This window comes from Bubalus kerabau, chromosome 8 (assembly GCF_029407905.1).
Source record: "Bubalus kerabau isolate K-KA32 ecotype Philippines breed swamp buffalo chromosome 8, PCC_UOA_SB_1v2, whole genome shotgun sequence".
In the NCBI taxonomy this organism is placed as follows: Eukaryota; Metazoa; Chordata; class Mammalia; order Artiodactyla; family Bovidae; genus Bubalus; species Bubalus kerabau.
Window position 1 is genome coordinate 102063299 of NC_073631.1, and position 24285 is coordinate 102087583.

Here is a 24285-nt window from a genome sequence, read left to right on the forward strand (position 1 = left end):
TACACTCATCACCTAGATTCAACAGCTCTTAAGGTTTTGCAACATTCATTTCACCAATTCACACACACACATACACACACATAATAAGTGCATAATGCTGATAGAATAGGAAAAGAAAAAATTGGTAAAGAAAAAAGTCATAACTAACCAGGTGAAATTGTTGTATATATAAGTAATGTACTAATGAATTTATATTTGCTTTTATTTAAGTATCTTCAGTGATTAAGTATGGGGAATGCAAATAGTTATCAAATATAGTTCCTGTCCTCTCAAAGAGTTTAAAATTTTATAATTCATATGCTCATAGTAATTTATATGTTTTTAACCTTTGTTAGTGATTGTATTTCAGACCTCTAGAGTTAGAATCTAATATAAAACAAATATGTGTCTGAAGTAAAAAAAAAAAGACACTGGACTTTAATTCTTAAAAACTTAACTCTTTAATCACTTCCTTTATAGGAAACATAACTGGGTTGAAATACATAACTTTTTGTCAAATGACCATTTTTTAATGTGCTCTCTTGAATTACAAAGGAATAAAAAGGCTTCAGAATTAGCATAGAATCAGTTTCACATTCAGTTAAAAGAGAAAATTTCAAAACAGTGATCTTTTCAATTACTTGGTATTAGATACTGCTTAATAAACACTGTTTCCCAAGTAAAAAGCTTTCCATGAGTAGGTAGATATACAAATATATTATTTGTATATTTATTATTACTTTTATTATTTAAGCTTGAATGTCATTTTTACATTTTTATGTCTCCCCCCCCCTTGCTTTTTTTGTGTATTAGGGCAGAATATGAATACCAGCTGACTGTGCGACCTGACCTGTTCACAAATAAACACACCCAGTGGTACTATTTCCAAGTCACTAATACTCAAGCAGGAATAGTCTACAGATTCACTATTAGCAATTTCACCAAGCCTGCTAGTCTTTATAATCGGGGTATGCGCCCACTGTTTTATTCTGAGAAAGAGGCCAGCACTCATAATATTGGCTGGCAGAGAATAGGAGACCAAATCAAGTATTATAGAAACAACCAGGGGCAAGATAGGCACCATCATTTTTCACTTACATGGACATTTCAATTTCCACACAGTAAAGATACCTGCTACTTTGCTCACTGCTATCCGTACACTTACACAAACCTGCAAGAATACCTGTCTGGCATCAATAACGACCCAGTACGGTCAAAGTTCTGTAAAATACGTGTCTTGTGCCACACAATTGCTAGGAACATGGTGTATATTTTAACGATTACTACCCCCTTGAAGAACAGTGAGTCAAGAAAGCGGAAGGCCGTGATTCTGACTGCAAGGGTACATCCAGGAGAAACCAACAGCTCTTGGATCATGAAAGGCTTCCTAGATTATATTTTAGGAAACTCAAGTGATGCAAAGTTGCTTCGGGACACGTTCGTCTTCAAGGTGGTACCCATGCTGAATCCAGATGGTGTGATTGTAGGAAATTATCGGTGTTCCTTAGCTGGACGGGATTTAAACCGTAACTATACATCTCTCCTGAAGGAATCATTTCCTTCTGTCTGGTATACCCGGAACATGATCCGGAGGTAAAATAAGCCTCAAATTACCCTCTGCTTATTTAGTAAACTTGATAGTAAGAATTTTGCTCCCACAGTCGCACTTACTTTACTCTTAACTTTCCTTAAGATAGTTTAACTATAGCTACTTAATTTTTTCCCTCATTCTTCCCACCTCTGCTTCTATACCTTTCTGGCATTATGCCACTACATTCACTAGCTTTCTTTTAAATAATAGCATTTTAATAGCTTAGTGAATCTTAAATTTGCCTGTCCTAAATTTGGTTTCTTCCTAAAACTAATGATGTTTCTTTTGGAATCCTTGAGAATCCCTAATTAATTACATCTAGAAAATTAATTACATCTAGAGTCTGAGTACTGCATTGACCACACATTGCTCTGTGATGAGTCTCTTAGGATGATGATAAGTTTGCATACTTATTTAAGCTTTCATGAATAGTCTTGTTTGCCCCTAGAAAGAAATGAACAGCTTTAAATTTTCTAAAGAATCAGAACAGTAAAATGCATGTAATATTTAAAGACTTGTTGGATTACTGAGTGAATTCTTTAATAGATTCAAGTAATAACTATCAGAAACAGGCGTTGCTAGAATAGAAAGATTTATTGGAGTGAAACAGTACCCATTCCAAGTCCAAAGCCTCTTAACCTTTTTGGTTAAGAACGTGGAGACTGAAATGAAAACATATCAAATGGGAATCCCTGCTCTGTCATTTGCAAACTGTGTGATCTTGAGCAGCTTAAAAACAAACCCAAACCTCCATTTCCTCATCTATTTGTAAAGTGGGAATAGTAATACTTACCTCACAGACAGAAATATTAAATGAGATTATTACTCAAGTGCCCAGAATAAATGTATTCAGTGTTTCCTCAAATGTAAAAAGAAAAGGAGTTAATGAATTAGATGTAGATGTAAAAACTCTTTGTAAACTTTTTAGGATTGTTCAAATGCTACATTGATAAGTACTGTTCATGAGTGTTTGTATCCTCACCCGGCTCCATCACCAGGGCTCCTAGTGCAAGTGTCAGAGCCCCGTTTGAAGAAGGACCACCTCAGGGATACCTCCAGTCCCTGAGAGGAGCTGACAGGCTTCCAAAGCTCCCAGCATGGCTCTAGTTGTCTTGAGTTCAGCCTCAACTTTCATGTTAATCCTTTCATCTTAGACACATGGAGAGGGAAATGCAGATCCCCACAAAAAAGAAGTGAAAACCCTGGTTTTATACCCCTCACAGATGTGGACTTCAGGATTCTCTGAAGTTACTTGGGAAATATTTAAGTGATAAAGAATAACCTATGCCTGACTTGGTTTCCTGGGAATGACAGACGAAAGAGCTGAGTAAATGCAATGTGGTATCTTTTATTGGATTCTGGGACAGAAAAAGGACATTATTGGGAAAATTCGTGAAATCCAAATAAGGTTGGGAGTTTAACAGTAATGTACCAATGTTGGTTCCCTAGTTTTTGACAATATTTTGTGCTTATGTTAACATTAGGGGAAAATGGACTGAGGGGTAGCCATATGGACACTGTCAACTATTTTTGGCAATTTTATGTAAATCTGAATTTATTCCAGAATTTAAAGTTTATTTTTAATAGAAAGGGAACTTTTGGAGCCCATTTGAGTATTTATAATGTCTCCTTAATGCTCTTTGACATTAAGGGTGCCTGGCCCAACACAAGATGGATTACAGCCAAAGCCCCTTGGCTTGTCTCTGTGAAAGCTGTTTATCTTAGTTCTTCTTAAATTGTCTCATCAGAAGCTTAAGGCAGGAATCTATTCAGTAAGTTTCAGAAAGACTTCCAAGAGAAAGAACTACCTTAATGCAATTAATCATAGGCAGTAAATGGAATAAAAGACAGTCACATATGTGTGGAAAGGTGAGCAGCTGTAAGTATGCCTAAGATTAAATATATTTAGAGTATTTGAAAATAATAGATTTTAGTGTAAGATACTTAGTATATCTTAACTGTGGGTAAGAAAAAACTCTCAACTGTTTCTAAAGGGATTCATTGTAAGATGAGAGACCCTGTTGCCTTGTTTCACTTCAAAAGTAGTCATTAATATTTCTTTGAGATTTAATTACTTAGAGTTTATTTTGACTCACTTTAAAAGAAACCAGATGTTCATTAAAACTGGGGAAATGATTTTAAAATGTATAGTTTTATAATCTAATTCTAAAAACTTGCAATGATCATTTGATGGCTTTATGTCAATCTTATATCAATTTATTGGTCATCAAATGAAAAAGGGCAATAAACTAATATATGTAACAGATTGGAGAAGGAAATGGCAACCCACTCCAGTGTTCTTGCCTGGAGAATCCCAGGGACGGGGCAGCCTAGTGCCCTGCCGTCTATGGGGTCGCATAGAGTCGGACATGACTGAAGCAACTTAGCAGTAGCAGCAGCATGTAACAGATTTCAGCTTGGAATTTCACTGTAGTTTAAAAAAGTACTGTTTTGAATAAAACCTAACTTTGAATATTTTGATTTTCAGATTTAATCTTTTGTTATAAAAGTAGTACATTTCATATTAATACAGATTGTTAACATTTGTATTTATCCTTCCAGATATAACAAATAGTGTACGTAATTTCAGTTATTTGAGTAGCCGTATGAAGTTTGGAAATATGAAAATCAAGGCAAAAATGCCCATAATCCTACCACTTTAATACCACCACTTTTTCACCTTTTGAAAGCCTACTAGTTATTTTTATCAACCAGTTTTGAGGGGCTTAGTTTTTATTACTTTAATATTCACTGAATGCCTAAATTATACAGGCTAAAAGAATTGTGCTCTTGAGAAATGATTTCTGTAAATTATTTATTAGAAATTTAATAAAATAATCAATTCAAACTTTGGTACCATTTTTCTCAAAATGGTATTTATTCACCACATTACTCAAAAGGTAACTGGCTTCAGCATCGAGTCATCAGACACAAGTTTTAACACATATTTGGGTACTTGTATGCACTGCACTGTTTTAGAGATTTTGAAGCATACCCTTTCTATAATGAGATTAACTATGGAAAATCTAAAAATCTATTTAGGTAAGTGTCAAGTAAATGGTACCAATATTAAATACTACAGGAGTTTAAAGAAAAGAAAAATTTGGTGGGGAGCTTCACTAGTTAGAGAGCAAGTGCAACCTGAGGTCAGTGTTGATGGATAAGGGGTAGTATTTGTATTTACAAAGATGAAGAAGGAAGGTATTTCAGTCAGAAAGAATCTAAGAGTTAATGGGCAAAGATAGGAGTGAGTTGTTTTCAGTGTACAACAAAAAACGACCAAAAAGCAGAGAAATCTTGTTGGAGAAAGTTTTGGAAATAAGGTAAATTTTGTCTTTATAGTGGAAGGCTAAAGCATTTGTATTTTATATACAATTAATAGGAGCTTATTGTAGGTGTTAAAAAAATTATATATTAATAATATGCAGTAGAAGTAAGAAATTGAAAACTAGGACATAAGAAATGCTGTTTATTTGGATGTTAGACTTGTTAATTCATAATTACAACCACAGAAGAAAAATGCAGAGATAAAATGCAATAACTTGTTCTTTTTCTTTTTGGTAGATTGATGGAGAAACGAGAGGTTATTTTGTATTGTGACCTTCATGGCCATAGCAAGAAAGAGAACATATTCATGTATGGCTGTGATGGTAGTGATAGATGTAAAGCATTATACTTACAGCAACGAATCTTTCCACTTATGCTGAGCAAAAATTGTCCAGATAAAGTAAGCTCCTTTAAGATTTTGACTTTTCCTTTACTATATATTGTCCATGCAGGACAGCTGAATGGATAGGCTTATTCAGTAAACTGCTTTTTTATTTAGTTTTTTTTGACTGGTTTTTACAGTTGACCATAGAAAGCAATGATGTGAAATGTTTAATAACCAGTAATTTGAAATATAATGGAAAAACGCCCACTAGCCTACCACTACACTTGATGATAAAAGACTTGACTGTTTTTCTCTTAAGGTCAGGAACAAGACAAGGATATCCACTCTTACCCTTCAATTCAGCCTTATACTGGAGGTTCTAACAAGTGCAGTAAGGGAAGAAAAAAAAGATAAAAGGCAGACTAGAAAGGAAAGGCAGATGTGATTGTCTTCATAGAAAATCCATGCAATCCACAAAAACTATAACTGAGTGAGTTTAGCAATGTCAAAGGATACAGGGTCTATCCACAGAAGCCAGCTGCAGTTCTCTATACTCACAGTGAACAACTGGAAACCAAAATTTAAAACAAAACCATTTACCATAGCTCCAAAATAAGCAAAAGACTTGTGACTGCAAATGCATGGCACAAGGGAGTTTTTAAGAGGTGATAGAATTGTTCTATATTCTGATTTTTGGTAGTGTTTTATCAACTAAAAAAAAATGCACAACGTGAAAGTTGCGAGTAAGTTTTATCTGGGGCAATGTGAGGACTGTAGCCTGGGAGACAGCACATCAGATAGCTCTGAGAAACTGTCCCAAAGAGGTAGCGGGAAAGGACACATATATATGTGATTTTGGTAAACAGGAAGTACATGCAGTCAAGCACATATTTGTAGAAAGTTTCTGCTGGTCTTGTGAAGCTTCTTCTAGTCTCGAGAAACAGTCGTCACCATGAAGGATCTTAGTGCTTTTCTAGATATGAGGAGATATAAGAACTGGGCTCGTAAAATCAGCCCCTGACAGTATCTAACTATCTAAAGACCTGTCCTGCCAGTTTCCCGTAGCATAGAGTGTCTCATTCCTGCTTTCCACCCTAAACTCCTTCAGGGGGAGTATTGGAGGTCAGCAGCTGCTGTAGCACATGACTTAATCCTTATAGAGGTAGATGGCAGGCTCCCATGGCAAGTGCCAATTTGTTGACAGTTTTCACAAACCTTTACATGTATTAGGCTTTCTTAGTAGCTCAGTGGTAAAGAACCCACTTGCCAATCCAGGAGATGCAAGTTCGATCCCTGGGTTGGGAAGATTCCCTGGAGAAGGAAATGGCAACCCACTGGTAAATCCCATGGATAGAGGAACCTGGCAGGCTACAATCTGTGGGGTCACAGAAGAGTAAGACCTAGTGACTAAACAATAACATACATGTGTTAACATTCACAGGATGGAACACAAAGTAAATTTTTTCAATTGTATGGTAATTAAATTACAAAAACTCACTGTAGATACTGATGTTATAACAATCTTTCAGGGTAATTTCAAATTATCTTTCATGTGATAATAAAGCATCAGTATCTATAAATCTACAACACTGATCTTCATTCCTAAATATGTTTAGACTCCTTCCTGTAACCTTTTAAACTCAACATTATCAAGAATTAGTCAACTGGGTTTTGAATGCATAATTATATATATATATATATAAAGTAAAATTTATTTCAGAATTCAAGCCTATAATTCTCAGACATTAAATATGTCATCCTTAAAATGAGCTATTTCCACTGATCAGGAAATAAAAGCAGCTCCAGAAGCTTTTATTTTAGCTTTAGAGAGAATTATGCTTTTGCACACCTACTTTTTCATTTCTAACCCTACTTCCTATGACAGACATTGTGATTAGAAAAGCAGTGGGTCTCATTTTTATTTGCTTCTTTTCAGTTTTCATTCTCATCCTGCAAGTTTAATATTCAAAAGAGCAAAGAGGGAACAGGAAGGGTGGTGATGTGGAAAATGGGGATCAGGAACAGCTTCACCATGGAGGCCACTTTTTGTGGATCCACTCTGGGTAAGATTGAGGGCCCTTATTCGTGACTGTCAGAGAGTTAAACCAAAGGAACACATTCAATGTAAGATTCATAGTGTTTGACAACTGGATAGTGAGCAGTTTCTTCCTACGTAGATATATACCAGTAATCTAATCAATTCTATAAATAGGATGAATAAACAAATGCCTACTGTATGTATCTTGATCACCTCATTTTCCTTTGTTTAGAAAACGAAGTTTTACCACATATATAGTATACCTAAGTGGTGGTTTCATGATCTGATCTTTAATTGCTTGTTTGGGGTTTTTCTTTTAGAAGAGTTCCTACGACTGTAATGATTTCAAGAAAAAGCAATGCTCATAATTAAAATATCAGAATAGAAATATCTTTAGTAGATAGGCTATTTTTAAGACAAAGTTGACTGGGCTTTGTTTTTCTTTTTTTTAATTGGTTCCTTGAAGTAAAATAAACATGTGCTCTAGTTCTATTTAAGGAAGCTTTTAGTCATATTTAACATATCCTTAGAATGCCTCATATTAGGGTAACTCACATTATTAGAAAATGTATAGACTCAAAGGAAGGTGCCAGAAATCCAGACATAATACTTCTGGCTAATTTTTAAGCACCTTGAAATTGATATAACACTGTTAATGATGATGAAAACATTAAATACTTATGCAGGTTTTTCTCTAAGTGATGATTAGGGTGCTTATAACTGGTAACCAAGTAGTTCATAACTTTCTGACTGAATTTTCTTGTGCTTTGCAACACAGATTAATCTGTGTTTTTAAATGTCACCTTTGGTCCAGGTGGTGGACAGGGAACAAGGGAAAACAGTCAGTTGTTTAATGACCTGCCCCAGTGTAGAAGATCCAGAGGACAGAATATGGAATCATATCAGGTGTTTTGTTTATACTCTGTTTTGCAACTTAGGCCTTCCTGCTAAGAAAAAAAAAATGTTTAACTCACCATCAAAGGTGGATAAACTTATTGATGTTTTAGGTAATAAAAGAGGCACTCATTTCAACACGAAAGACTTGGAGTCAATGGGATATCACTTTTGTGACTCTCTCTTGGACTACTGTGATCCAGACCGAACCAAGGTAAGTAAAGTCCGTTTGCTCATACATCAGACTCCAGACGCCCAGATAACATCACCTGCCTTTGGGCCTGCAGCAGTTTGTTCCTTCTAACATCCTGACTGTTCATTCAGTGTTTTGTTGTACTTGATGTTTCAGGTGTCTATAGATATTCAGTTACTTTAATTAGGAAATAAGTTATTTATAATTAACTTACCTATCATTTTCCCCTAGTACTATCAATGCCTGAAAGAATTAGACGAAATGGAGAAACATATAAACTTGGAAAAAGTCATTGATGATTCAGATACTTATCTGAAAGAAATTACATTGGATCTAGAGACTAGGTAGGTCAAGATAGTGAAAGTAATGTAATTTGCTGTGTTATTCTACATGCTCTCTAGTGGTTAGGATACAACTCTCATCACCACGACCAGGGTTCCATTCCTGGTTAGGGAAGGCCTGTTATAACAATTCAAGGATGTAATTGTCAGTCTGTACTGAAAATCCTGGCTAGAGATGGAGGAAAATTTTCCCCACGCACGTTACTTCAGCCAGAACTTATCAAGACTTCATTTATTCAAATGATATTGAGTACCCACTATGTACTATATGTGAAAGACATCTCAAATTGTTTTTAATGCTGTCATTACCCACAGAGAATTGACACATTTATAGAGACACCATATAAATAATCTAAGTTAGTGAATGATAAGTGCACAATTTAATGCCAAGGGAATGTTACTGGAAGAAGGAAGGTACTAATTTTAGTGCAGTTCCTATAGGAAAATCAGAACAAATGTTTGATTCTTAACCTTTATAAGTTTTCAGACTTTGAGTTAGTGCCCCTGTAACTCCAATGGTGACTCAAAAGTTTGTTTGCAGATAGAGTATCATTTTGAACTCATGAATTTGTTTATATTTGACATGATCCAATCAATTTCAGTTATCATTCCTCTAATACTCTCTTCTAGTTTGACATGATCCAATCAATTTCAGTCATCATTCCTCTAATATTCTCTTCTAATGCCTAGAACTATCAAACATCTACACCACCTTTGTAAACATCCTTTTTATAACCAGAACTATTTCTGCCATTCCAATAACATAATAAAGTAAAAGTAACAGTTGAAATTTTAAAACACCACCAAAACATTATGTAAAGTAATTTATTATTTTTTGTAGTAGCCATGCCTCTGACAGTTCAGAATCCAATGACTCTCAGACTGATCTTCTCAAGTTAAATTCTCAGGTACGATTGAAAATTTATGCCTATGATATGGGTATGCCAAATAGGTACTCTTCTTACTATGACTAACAACCAGGCAAAAAAAAGAGTCTGCAGTTGTATAAATTATTGTATAGCATAATTGTTACTTTCTTATTATGTACCATATCCTTAAATCATAGAATTTTCTAATCTTAGAGTCTTTTAATACCCTTGCTTTATTGATGAGAAAAATTAAGATCCAGAGAGATTAAATTACTTTTCAAAAGCCATACTACTTGTTAATAATAGTTGGTAGCATAACATACATTGCCTGACTGTTAGTTCTATATTCATTTATTTATTTACTTAACAACTATGTACTGAGCTCTGACTTCATGCTTGGGAATAGATCAGTGAACAAAAGTAAAAAAAAAAAAAATCCTTCCCATCATAGCTTATATTCTAGTTGGTAAGTAAAATGTGAAAGTCACTCAGTCCTGTCTGACTCTTTGCAACCCCATGGACTATAAAGTCTGTGGAGTTCTCCAGGCCAGAATACTGGAGTGGGTAGCTTTTTCCCTTCTCCAGCAGATCTTCCCAAGCCAGGAATCAAACTGGGGTCTCCTGCATTGCAAGTGGATTCTTTACCAACTGAGCAAGTAAAATGTATGATGTGTTAGATGATGAGAAGTGCCTAAGGAGGAAATTAGAGCAGGAGGAGGATTAGGGAGTTTAGGTGGCATTGTGTACTAAATGTTTGTGCCCCACCACTGAATACACATGTTGAAACCCTGACCCCCAATGTGATGGTATTAAGAGGTGACTACGACAAGCTTGAACTGAAGAGGATGGAGACATAGACTAAAAGGAAGGCTATCAGAACTTCTTGAGTTTTACAGTATGGCTTCATACTGCAGCGCTCTGTAGCTGAGAAATGTGTAATGTTCTTCAACACAAGTTTGACGGGTTTTTTGTTTTTTATTGAAGTATAGTTGATGTACAAAGTTACAGGTATACAGTATTGTGATCCACGATTTTTAAAGGTTACACTCCATTTACAGTTATTATAAAATATTGGTTATATTCCCCATGTTGTCCAATTATCCTTGTAGCTTATTTTATACATAATAGTTTGTACCTCTTAATCCCCTATCCCTGTATTCTCCCTCTTCCTTTCTCTCCCCACTGGTAACCACTTGTTTGTTCTGTGTATTTGTGAGTCTGTTTCTTTTTTGTTATATTCACTAGAATACATTCACTATTTTCACATTTTTTTAGATTCACATACAAGTAATATCATTCAGTATTTGTTTTTCTCTGACTTATTCCACTCAGCATAATACCCTCCAAGTTCATCCATGTTGCTGCAAATGACAAAATTCCATTCTTATTTATGGCTAAGTAGTAGTCCATGCACCCGCGCGCCCGCACACACACACCACATTTTCTTTACCCATTCATCTATTAATGGACACTTGATTGCTTCTTTATCTTGCCAACTGTAAATAACGTTGCTGTGAACATTGGAAGGATTGTTATCTTTTCAAATGAGTGCTCTTTTTTTTTTCCGGATATATACCCAGGAGTGAAGCTGCTGGGTCATGTGGTAGTTCTGTTTTTGAGAAACCTCCATACTGTTTTCTGTAGTGGATGCACAAATTTACATTCCTGCCAGTAGTGTTTGAGAGTTCCCTTTTCTCCACAATCTCGCCACCATTTGTCATTTGTGTTTTTGATGATAGCCATTCTGACAGGTGTGAGGTTGATATTTCATCGTGGTTTCCCTGATGATTAGCTGTGTTGAGCATCTTTTCATGTGCTTCTTGGCCATCTGCATTTTCTCTTAAGAAAAATGTTTATTCAGTTCTTCTGCACATTTTTTAAATTGGGTTGTTGTTTTGATGTTGAGTTATATGGCAGTTTATATATGTTGAATATTAACCCTTATCAATTACATCATTTGTAAAATATTTTCTCCCACTCAGTAGGTGGTTGTCTTTTCATTTGGTTTTTTCTTTCCTTTGCTGTGCAAATGATTTTAATTAGATCCCATTTATTATTATTTCCTTTGCTTTAGGAGATAGATATAAAAAATATTGGTACAATTTATGTCAGACTGTCCTGCCTGTGCCTTCCTCTAGGAGTTTTATGGTTTCTGGTCTTACATTTAGGTCTGTAATCCATTTTTTGTGTATTTTTGTATGTGGTGTTAGCGAATGTTCTGATTTCATTCTTTTACGTGTAGCTGTCCAGTTTTCCCATCCCTGCCTTCTGAAGAGACTCTTTTTTCCATTGCATATTCTTGCCTCCTTTGTTGTAGATTAGTTGACCATACATGTGTGGCTTTATTTCTGGGCTCTCTATTTTGTTCCATTGGTCTTTGTATTTATTTTTGTGCTAGTACCATATTTTGGTTACTAAAGTTTTGTAGTATAGTCTGAAGTCAGGGAGCATGATTCCTTCAGCTCTGTTCCTCTTTCTCAAGATTGTTTTGGCTATTCAGGGTCTTCTGTGTTTGCATACAAATTTTTTAATTATTCTAGTTCTGTGAAAAGTGCCATTGGTATTTTGATAGGGATTGCATTGAATATGTAGGTTACCATAGATAGTTATGGTCATTTTAACAATATTAATTCTTCTAATCCAAGAACACAGTGTATTTTTCCATCTGTTTGTGTCAGCAAGATAAATTTTTATGTGTTTTTTTTTTTTTAATTTTATTTTATTTTTAAACTTTACATAACTGTATTAGATTTGCCAAACATCAAAATGAATCCGCCACAGGTATACATGTGTTCCCCATCCTGAACCCTCCTCCCTCCTCCCTCCCCATTCCATCCCTCTGGGTCGTCCCAGTGCACCAGCACCAAGCATTCAGTATCGTGCATCGAACCTGGACTGGCAACTCATTTCATACATGATATTTTACATGTTTCAATGCCATTCTCCCAACTCTTCCCACCCTCTCCCTCTCCCACAGAGTCCATAAGACTGTTCTATACATCAGTGTCTCTTTTGCTGTCTCGTACACAGGGTTATTGCTACCATCTTTCTAAATTCCATATATATGCGTTAGTATACTGTATTGGTGTTTTTCTTTCTGGCTTACTTCACTCTGTATAATAGGCTCCAGTTTCATCCACCTCATTAGAACTGATTCAAATGTATTCTTTTTAATGGCTGAATAATACTCCATTGTGTATATGTACCACAGCTTGCTTATCTATTCATCTGCTGATGGACATCTAGGTTGCTTCCATGTCCTGGCTATTATAAACAGTGCTGCGATGAACATTGGGGTACTCGTGTCTCTTTCCCTTCTGGTTTTCTCAGTGTGTATGCCCAGCAGTGGGATTGCTGGATCATAAGGCATGTCTATTTCCAGATTTTTAAGGAATCTCCACACTGTTCTCCATAGTGGCTGTACTAGTTTGCATTCCCACCAACAGTGTAAGAGGGTTCCCTTTTCTCCACACCCTCTCCAGCATTTATTACTTGTAGACTTTTGGATCGCAGCCATTCTGACTGGTGTGCAATGGTACCTCATAGTGGTTTTGATTTGCATTTCTCTGATAATGAGTGATGTTGAGCATCTTTTCATGTGTTTGTTAGCCATCTGTATGTCTTCTTTGGAGAAATGTCTGTTTAGTTCTTTGGCCCATTTTTTGATTGGGTCATTTATTTTTCTGGAGTTGAGCTGGAGGAGTTGCTTGTATATTCTCGAGATTAGTTGTTTGTCAGTTGCTTCATTTGCTATTATCTTCTCCCATTCTGAAGGCTGTCTTTTCACCTTGCTAATAGTTTCCTTTGATGTGCAGAAGCTTTTAAGGTTAATTAGGTCCCATTTGTTTATTTTTGCTTTTACTTCCAATATTCTGGGAGGTGGGTCATAGAGGATCCTGCTGTGATGTATGTCAGAGAGTGTTTTGCCTATGTTCTCCTCTAGGAGTTTTATAGTTTCTGGTCTTACGTTTAGATCTTTAATCCATTTTGAGTTTATTTTTGTGTATGGTGTTAGAAAGTGTTCTAGTTTCATTCTTTTACAAGTGGTTGACCAGAGTTCCCAGCACAACTTGTTAAAGAGATTGTCTTTAATCCATTGTATATTCTTGCCTCCTTTGTCGAAGATAAGGTGTCCATATGTGCGTGGATTTATCTCTGGGCTTTCTATTTTGTTCCATTGATCTATATTTCTGTCTTTGTGCCAGTACCATACTGTCTTGATAACTGTGGCTTTGTAGTAGAGCCTGAAGTCAGGTAGGTTGATTCCTCCAGTTCCATTCTTCTTTCTCAAGATCGCTTTGGCTATTCGAGGTTTTTTGTTTTTCCATACAAATTGTGAAATTATTTGTTCTAGCTCTGTGAAGAATGCTGTTGGTAGCTTGATAGGGATTGCATTGAATCTATAGATTGCTTTGGGTAGTATACTCATTTTCACTACATTGATTCTTCCAATCCATGAACATGGTATATTTCTCCATCTGTTAGTGTCCTCTTTGATTTCTTTCACCAGTGTTTTATAGTTTTCTATATATAGGTCTTTAGATTCTTTAGGTAGATATATTCCTAAGTATTTTATTCTTTCCGTTGCAATGGTGAATGGAATTGTTTCCTTAATTTCTCTTTCTGTTTTCTCATTATTAGTGTATAGGAATGCAAGGGATTTCTGTGTGTTGATTTTATATCCTGCAACTTTACTATAGTCATTGATTAGTTCTAGTAATTTTCTGGTGGAGTCTTTAGGGTTTTCTATGTAGAGGATCATGTCATCTGCAAACAGTGAGAGCTTTACTTCTTCTTTTCCAATTTGGATTCCTTTTATTTCTTTTTCTGTTCTGATTGCTATGGCCAAAACTTCCAAAACTATGTTGAATAGTAATGGTGAAAGTGGGCACCCTTGTCTTGTTCTTGACTTTAGAGGAAATGCTTTCAATTTTTCACCATTGAGGATAATGTTTGCTGTGGGTTTGTCATATATAGCTTTGATTATGTTGAGGTATGTTCCTTCTATTCCTGCTTTCTGGAGAGTTTTGATCATAAATGGATGTTGAATTTTGTCAAAGGCTTTCTCTGCATCTATTGAGATAATCATATGGTTTTTATTTTTCAATTTGTTGATGTGGTGTATTACATTGATTGATTTGCGGATATTGAAGAATCCTTGCATCCCTGGGATAAAGCCCACTTGGTCATGGTGTATGATCTTTTTAATGTGTTGTTGGATTCTGATTGCTAGAATTTTGTTAAGGATTTTTGCATCTATGTTCATCAGTGATATTGGCCTGTAGTTTTCTTTTTTTGTGGGATCTTTGTCAGGTTTTGGTATTAGGGTGATGGTGGCCTCATAGAATGAGTTTGGAAGTTTACCATCCTCTGCAATTTTCTGGAAGAGTTTGAGCAGGATAGGTGTTAGCTCTTCTCTAAATTTTTGGTAGAATTCAGCTGTGAAGCCGTCTGGACCTGGGCTTTTGTTTGCTGGAAGATTTTTTTTTTACAGTTTCAATTTCCGTGCTTGTGATGGGTCTGTTAAGATTTTCTATTTCTTCCTGATCGAGTTTTGGAAAGTTGTACTTTTCTAAGAATTTGTCCATTTCTTCCTCGTTGTCCATTTTATTGGCATATAATTGTTGATAGTAGTCTCTTATGATCCTTTGTATTTCTGTGTTGTCTGTTGTGATCTCTCCATTTTCATTTCTAATTTTATTGATTTGATTTTTCTCCCTTTGTTTCTTGATGAGTCTGGCTAATGGTTTGTCAATTTTATTTATCCTTTCAAAGAACCAGCTTTTGGTTTTGTTGATTTTTGCTATGGTCTCTTTTGTTTCTTTTGCATTTATTTCTGCTCTAATTTTTAAGATTTCTTTCCTTCTACTAACCCTGGGGTTCTTCATTTCTTCCTTTTCTAGTTGCTTTAGGTGTAGAGTTAGGTTATTTATTTGACTTTTTTCTTGTTTCTTGAGGTGTGCCTGTATTGCTATGAACTTTCCCCTTAGGACTGCTTTTACCGTGTCCCACAGGTTTTGGGTTGTTGTGTTTTCATTTTCATTCGTTTCTATGCAAATTTTGATTTCTTTTTTGATTTCTTCTGTGATTTGTTGGTTATTCAGCAGTGTGTTGTTCAGCCTCCATATGTTGGATTTTTTAATAGTTTTTCTCCTTTAATTGAGATCTAATCTTACTGCATTGTGGTCAGAAAAGATGCTTGGAATGATTTCTATTTTTTTGAATTTACCAAGGCTAGCTTTATGGCCCAGGATGTGATCTATCCTGGAGAAGGTTCCATGTGCGCTTGAGAAAAAGGTGAAATTCATTGTTTTGGGATGAAATGTCCTATAGATATCAATTAGGTCTAACTGGTCTATTGTATCATTTAAAGTTTGTGTTTCCTTGTTAATTTTCTGTTTAGTTGATCTATCCATAGGTGTGAGTGGGGTATTAAAGTCTCCCACTATTATTGTGTTATTGTTAATTTCTTCTTTCATACTTGTTAGCATTTGTCTTACATACTGTGGTGCTCCCGTGTTGGGTGCATATATATTTAGAATTGTTATATCTTCTTCTTGGATTGATCCTTTGATCATTATGTAGTGACCATCTTTGTCTCTTTTCACAGTCTTTGTTTTAAAGTCTATTTTATCTGATATGAGTATTGCTACTCCTGCTTTCTTTTGGTCCCTATTCGCATGGAAAATCTTTTTCCAGCCCTTCACTTTCAGTCTGTATGTGTCTCCTGTTTTGAGGTGGGTCTCTTGTAGACAACATATGCAGGGGTCTTGTTTTTGTATCCATTCAGCCAGTCTTTGTCTTTTGGTTGGAGCATTCAACCCATTTACGTTTAAGGTAATTACTGGTAAGTATGACCCCGTTGCCATTTACTTTATTGTTTTGGGTTCGAATTTATACACAATTTTTGTGTTTCCTGTCTAGAGAATATCCTTTAGTATTTGTTGGAGAGCTGGTTTGGTGGTGCAGAATTCTCTCAGCTTTTGCTTGTCTGAAAAGCTTTTGATTTCTCCTTCATACTTGAATGAGATCCTTGCTGGGTACAATAATCTGGGCTGTAGGTTATTTTCTTTCATCACTTTAAGTATGTCTTGCTATTCCCTCCTGGCTTGAAGAGTTTCTATTGAAAGATCAGCTGTTATCCTTATGGGAATTCCCCTGTGTGTTATTTGTTGTTTTTCCCTTGCTGCTTTTAATATTTGTTCTTTGTGTTTGATCTTTGTTAATTTGATTACTATGTGTCTTGGGGTGTTTCGCCTTGGGTTTATCCTGTTTGGGACTCTCTGGGTTTCTTGGACTTGGGTGATTATTTCCTTCCCCATTTTAGGGAAGTTTTCAACTATTATCTCCTCAAGTATTTTCTCATGGTCTTTCTTTTTGTCTTCTTCTTCTGGGATCCCTATGATTCGAATGTTGTAGCGTTTAATATTGTCCTGGAGGTCTCTGAGATTGTCCTCATTTCTTTTAATTCGTTTTTCTTTTATCCTCTCTGATTCATTTATTTCCACCATTCTATCTTCTAATTCACTAATCCTATCTTCTGCCTCTGTTATTCTACTATTTGTTGCCTCCAGAGTGTTTTTAATTTCACTTATTGCATTATTCATTATATATTGACTCTTTTTTATTTCTTCTAAGTCCTTGTTAAACCTTTCTTGCATCTTCTCAATCCTTGCCTCCAGGCTATTTATCTGTGATTCCATTTTAATTTCAAGATTTTGGATCAATTTCACTATCATTATTCGGAATTCTTTATCAGGTAGATTCCCTATCTCTTCCTCTTTTGTTTGGTTTGGTGGGCATTTATCCTGTTCCTTTATCTGCTGGGTATTCCTCTGTCTCTTCATCTTGTTTAAATTGCTGAGTTTGGGGTGTCCTTTCTGTATTCTGGCAGTTTGTGGAGTTCTCTTTATTGTGGCGTTTCCTCGCTGTGTGTGGGTTTGTACAGGTGGCTTGTCAAGGTTTCCTGGTTAGGGAAGCTTGTGTCGATGTTCTGGTGGATGGAGCTGTATTTCTTCTCTCTGGAGTGTAATGAAATGTCCAGTAATGAGTTATGAGATGTCTGTGGTTTGGGGGTGACTTTGGGCAGCCTGTGTCTTGAAGCTCAGGGCTGTGTTCGTTTGTTGCTGGAGAATTTGCTTATTATGTCTTTCCCTGGAACTTGTTGGCCCTTGTGTGGTGCTTGGTTTCAGTGTCGGTATGGAGGCGTTTGATGAGCTCCTGTCAATTAATGTTCCTTGGAGTCAGGAGTTCCCTGGAGTCAGGGTTTGGACTTAAGCCTCCTACTTCCAGTTATCGGTCTTAATTTTACAGTAGTTTCAAAACTTCTCCTTCTATACAGCACCACTGATAAAACATCTACGTTAAAGATGAAAAGTTTCTCTACTGTGAGGGTCACCCAGAGAGGTTCACAGCGTTACATGGAGAAGAGAAGAGGGAGGAGGGAGTTAGAGGTGACCCAAATGAGATGAGGTGGAATCCATAGTGGAGAGAGTGGGCTAGCCAGTAGTCACTTCCTTATGTGCACTCCACAACTGGACCGCTCAGAGATGTTCACGGAGTTATACAGAGAAGAGAAGAAGGAGACAGGAGACAGAGGTGGCCAGAAGGATAAAAGGGGAAAATGAAAAGGAGGGAGACAGATCCAGCCAGTAATCAGTTCCTTAAGTGTTCTCCACCGTCTGGAACACACAGAAATTCACAGAGTTGGGTAGAGTAGAGAGGGGTTAGGGAGGAGATACAGGTGACCTGGTGGAGAAAATGGAGAGTCCAAAGGGAGAGAGAGCAGTCAAGCCAGTAATCTCGTACACTAGTGAAAAATGGGTCCTGAAGATTGGGTTCTTAAAGGTACAAAATTGGTAACAAATACATAAAAACAAAAATTAGAAATCTAGAGTAGAGTTTGGAATTTCAAAAATGCGATGTTAATGAAAAGAAGAAGGAAAAGAAAGAGAGAAAAAACGAACAAAGAAAAACAAACAAGGTCGTGAAAGTAATAAAGAAACTACAGGTACAAAATTGATAACTAATACCAAAAAGCAAAAATTAAAAATCTAGAGTAGAGTTTGGAATTTCAAAAATACAACGTTAAAAAAAAAAAAAAAAAAGAAGAAGAAGAAAAATAAAGAGAGAAAACAAACAAACCAACAAAAACAATGTCGCAAAAATTATAAAGAAAATACAGGTACAAAATTGATATCAACTACCAAAAAGCATAAATTAAAAATCTTGAATAGAGTTTGAAATTGCAGATATACGATGTTATATAAAAGAAGAAGAGAAAGAAACAGAGGGAAAAAAAAAGTCACAGAAATTATGAAAAAAACTATAGGTACAAAATTGATAACATATATCAAAAGGCTAAAATTAAAAATCTAGAGTAGAGTTTGGAATTTCAAAAATACAATGTTAAAGAAAAGAAGAAAAAGAAAAAAGAAAAAGAAAAAAAAAAAAACCACAGTCAAAAAATTATAAAATATATATATGAAGTTTGCTGAAGAAGAAAAAAAAAAAAAAAAAGGGTCTTTTTTTTTTTTTTTTTGCAAAGTAATAGTTATAAAAGTGAAAATTAAAGGACAATAGAGGACTTAAAAAAATTTTTTTTAATAAAAAAAAAAAAGAAAGAAAGATTGATCGTAAAAATAGTAAAAATATATCTAGGTCTTTCTCTGGTTTTGTTGTGAGTATTGTGGGTTCAGTTCATTTTTGGCAGTTCCTTAGTCCGACTTATATTTCTCAAGATCTATAGGCCCCTTCCTATGTAATCCGTAGTAACCACAGGGTTTTAATCTATGGCCTGTAGCTTCCAAGGCGTTTCCCTCTGTTATAGCTTCTTCTGTTTGCTGGTCTCTTCAGTGTCTGGTTCCTGCCCTGACACAAAGGGGACGGTGGAGGACACTATTTTTTTTTATTTTATTTAGGCTCACTTGTTCAGCCGCTCCGTGGGGAGGGAGGGAGGGGTGCTGCAAACAGATAACACTGGCGTGCGCTCGCAGTGCCTCAGCCACACTGGGTCTGCCCCCGCTCACGGCGCGTGTAGCCTCCCTGCCCACACTGCTTGGGCTCTAGGTTGTTCCGCCGGGAACAATCAGAGGCCGGCCCTGGGCTGAGCTCCCAGGTCCAAGCCGCTCAGGTTCAGGCACTCAGGTAGTCCTCAGAGGCGCAGACTCGGTTGGGCCTGCGTTTTGTGTTCTTCCCAGATCCGAGCAGCTCAGGTGATGAGGTGTTTGGCGGGCGCCAATGCTGCGACTTATCGCCTCCCCGCCACTCGGTTATCTGGGTGTAAAACCGGCGCACCTTCTCAGGCAGATGTTGACCGTCCAGACCCCCAAGAAGTTTTAGTTAGCAAAGAAGCCTGCTTACAGTTTTATAGATAGTGTCTCTCTGGGGCTGCGATTGCCCCCTTCTGGCTCTGGCTGCCTGTCACCGGAGGGGGAAGGTCTGCAGCCGACTATCTCTGTTCAGTCCTTTGTTCTGTGCGTGGGCCTGGCGGTGTCTTAGGTTAGGGCTGGCTTTTCGCGTGGTAGATATCCCACAGTCTGGTTTGCTAGCCCAAATTATTTCGCTCAGATAGCGCTCAGGACATTCGGCCCGATTCTTACTCTAAGGGACACAGCCCGCGCCGCACTTCCCTGCCCAGCCCCCGCTTGCTAATGGCGTGTGCAGGCGTCTGCGCTGCTTCTCCGCTGGGGGAGTTACCGTAGGGCTCACAATCCGCGATTTTTAATTGTTTATTTTTTTATTTATTTATTTTTTTCCCCTCCCTTTTATGTTGCCCTCTGTGCTTCCAAAGCTCGGCACAGATTCGGCAGTGAGAGGGTTTCCTGGTGTTTGGAAACTTCTCTCTTTTTAAGACTCCCTTCCCGGGACGGAAGTCCGTCCCTCCCTCTTTTGTCTCTTTTTTTGTCTTTTATATTTTTTCCTACCTCCTTTCGAAGAGTTGGGCTGCTTTTCTGGGTGCCTGATGTCCTCTGCCGGCATTCAGAAGTTGTTTTGTGGAATTTACTCGATGTTTAAATGCTCTTTTGATAAATTTGTGGGGGAGAAAGTGTTCTCCCCGTCCTACTCCTCCGCCATCTTGGCTCCTCCCCCCAGCAAGATAAATTTTTAAAAGCCCCAAAGGGACTAAGAGATCATCAGGGACGCTAACGCCTAGGTTTTAACAGGGCAGATGGCTTCCATTGAAGGCCATGGAGGTAGGCTGTCTGGAGCTGTGCACTGTGGTGTGGACAGAGTACTGACAGAGAGCCATGTATGAGTGGCAGCCTGCCAAGCTGCTGGATGATACTGCCACCCCAGTGGGTCCAGAAGGCAGATCACGGAGGCACGAGGATTATTCATGACCATGAAGATCTCACTGAATCTGCTTTACTAGGTTTTGTGTTTGCCTGGGACCCATCACCTCATCCTTCTTTGCTTTTTCTCCCTTTTACAATGGGAATGTCTATCCTATGCCTGTCCCTCGGTGGTACTTTGGAAGCACATAACTTGGTCATAGTTTCACAACTGGACAGGAAATCTACCTTAGGATGAATCGTATTTTGAGTTTCATCCATATCTGATTTAGATGATATTTAGCTAGGACTTTGGAGTTTAGAGTTGATACTGGAATGAGTTAAGACATTAGGGGTTGTTGGGATGGAATGAATGAAGTTTGCTTTTGAGAAGGATGTCAGTATGGGAGGTTTAGTGGTGGAATGGTCTGGATACTTCTGTCTCCCAGAAGTCATATGTTGACATTATAATGCCCAGTATTATTATTAGAAGGTGGGGCCTTTGGGGGGTGATTATGTCATGAGGGCCTAGCCATCTGAATGGGATTAGCACCTTGTAAAAGAGGGCCCAGAGAGATCCCTAGCCCCTTCTGCCTTGTTAGGATGCAACAGACAGTCCACAAACCAAAAAGAAGCTCTCACCTGACCATACCACATCCTCATCTCAACCTTCCAGCCTCAGAAATATGAGAAATAAATTTCCTTTTTTATTAGACACCCAGTCTATGGTAACTGTTTTGTTAGAGCAGGTGAATGGACCAAGACAGATATTGTATTCATTTCCTCTTGCTGAGTAGCTAATTACCCCAAACCTCTGCAACTTCAAATGATAAACATTTATTATCACACAGTCTCTGTGGGTCAGAATCCAGGAGTGACTTATCTGGGTTCCTAAGTTCTCTGAAAAGACTGCAATGAAGGTATTGGCAAGGCTGTGGAATTACGAAGACTTGACTGAGGAAGGATCCATTTCTCGTGTTCACTTACATGGTTGGTGATAAGATTCAGCTCCTCACAGGCTGCTGAGCTGAGGGACTCAGTTCCTTGTTGGCTGAGGGCTGAAGTCTCCCTTGGTTCCTTACCATGTGTGCTTCTTGTATGACAGCTCACAACACGTATCTGGCTTTCATGTGAATGAGCAAGTAAGACAGCAGAAGAGGGCACACAGGCTAGAGGCACAGTCTCCCTGTAGCCTCATCCCAGAAGCAGAATCCCATCGCTTTTGCCGTATACCATGCATTAGAAGTGAGTCACCAGGTTGAGCCCAATACCTAGGGCCACAGGAGAGCATGAATGCTAACAGATGGGGATCATCAGAGGTCATCTTAGAGATTGTCTACCACAGATGTGAAAGCCATTAATGTTGATTTGATCTTTGTCTCAAGGTTATATTGAAGCCAACCTACAAATTCTAGAATTTGGGGCTGTTTTCCCTCTCAATTCCATTTTTTTATTCAAGTATTTTTGAGCTGATTTCTTTCTTGTAGCACCTTATCAAATGAAGCTAGCAACCACCCACTCATAACTCTATAAACTTTGTGCCTCAAAGTCTCTTTGTCCAGTGACTCAGGTTTGTTAGGCACATCTTCTCTCACAGAAGGCAGTTTCACTAAATGTGTCACCTCTACATAACTTGTGTTTTCTGCCTTCCTGTAATCACCTGTTATTTAGTCACCAAGCCAATGATTGCCACATAGTTTAGGTTTTATTAGGACAGCATCCTACTTTTAGGTATCAGGTCTAAACTATTCATATTTTATTCATTAAAACAATTCTCAGAATGTCAATAGCTTATATTAGCAAATATCTTTTTTCCTGTTTGGGGGTCATCTATGGCTATATTGGACTGACCAGGGATCCACTGAACTCAGGTCCAGACTGTGGGCTGATTCAGGTCTGGTAAACATTTCTTCCTTCTCCATAGATACCAGCAGCCAGCTGGGGCATGTTCTCTCATTGTTTCTCTCATGGTAAATCACAAGAGTTCAGGAGGCATGCCAAACCATGAAAGTATGTTTAAAGTTCCCTTGTATCATTCCACTGGCTAAATAAATTCCTATGTCCAAATCTAACATCAAGGGAGTAAGGAGAGTAAAACTCGGGGAATGATCTAGGAGGGACCTATTCCTAGACTAGGAGTAATAGAAGTGCAAAGGCCATGAGGAAGGAACATGTCTGTTATCTTTTGGAAGACCAAGGATACTAATCTGGGTAGAGAAGATTGAACAAAGAGAACAGGAGTAAGAGAACGTGAAATAGGTGTTGGACACTGGGGAGCAGGTGGAATAGATCATGTAAAACCTGGCTTAGGACTTCAGTTTTTACTCTTGAGTTTGGAGAGTTTGGGTTAGAGAAGTAACATGGGCTTTGTATCAGCAAGGTCACTTTGGCTGCTGTGTTGAGAGCAGAACGATGAATCACGAGGGGAAACCATTTAAGGGGCTATTGCAGTTACCCAGGCAAGAAGAAGTGGTAGCTGGACCAAGGTGGTAGCTGTAGAGATGATGAGACGTGACCAGATGTTAGATACATCTGACAGAGTCTAGAGAATTTGCTGATGGCTTGGGTACAAATTTGAAAAATACAAAGGAGAGAAAGAGGTCTCCAGAATTCCAGGCCTGAGCAACAAGATGGAGCTTCCACTTAGTGACATGGAGATTGTTTTCTTCTCTACCTACTAAATCATATTCTGAGGGTGTGTATCAGAAGTCCATCCATTGCAAAGAAACAAAAAACTATTCCAAAAGATGGCTTAGCTAAAAGGGGAATTGGTCAGTTTAGTAAGGGAAATAGTCTAGGGATAAGGCTGGCTTTAGCCATGGCTTAAATAAGGGGCTCAAAGAATATCACCAGGATGCAAAGTTTTTTCTCCATTTTAATGTTATTTCTGCCTCTTCTGGGTTGGTTCTATTCTCAGACTCTCCTCTCTTGCGGGCAAAATGGAATTCTAGCCTCTCATTCTCACAATTCTAAGTCTGGTATATACCCTCTTTTCCAGTAGCCCCTCAAAAATAGAGAGATTGATTGTTTTTTTTATTGTAGTAAAATTACACATAACATTGACCATCTTAACCCTTTTTAACTGTATAATTCATTGGTACAAGTACATTCACACTGTTGTACAACCATCACCACCATCCCATAACTCTTATCATCTTGAAAAGCAAAATCTACAGCCTTTAATAACTCCCCATTCTCTGCTCCCATGTCTCTTGGAAACCACTGTATACTCTTCTTTCTTCATGTATTTTGCCATGCTAAGTACCTCATATAAGTGGAATTGCACAATGTTTGTCTTTTTGTGACTGGCTTATTTCATCGAGCATGATGTCCTCAAGGTTCATCTATATTGTAGCATATTTCAGAATTTCTTTCCTTTATAAGGCTAAATAATATTCGATTGTATGTTTACACTGAATTTTGCTAACTCATCTCTCAGTGGAAACTTAAGGTTG

The 24285-nt window shown here is 37.5% G+C and overlaps 1 protein-coding gene across 1 annotated transcript in view; it reads left to right on the top strand.

Moving 5' to 3' along the window:
- Nucleotides 1-24285, top strand: part of AGBL3 (AGBL carboxypeptidase 3) — a 113406-nt gene that overhangs the window by 47002 nt on the left and 42119 nt on the right. The window contains exons 7-12 of the mRNA XM_055590982.1: nt 793-1572; nt 5135-5297; nt 7159-7285; nt 8268-8368; nt 8579-8691; nt 9530-9596. Coding sequence (XP_055446957.1) covers nt 793-1572; nt 5135-5297; nt 7159-7285; nt 8268-8368; nt 8579-8691; nt 9530-9596 — 1351 coding nt within the window. The remainder of the gene's footprint in view (nt 1-792; nt 1573-5134; nt 5298-7158; nt 7286-8267; nt 8369-8578; nt 8692-9529; nt 9597-24285) is intronic.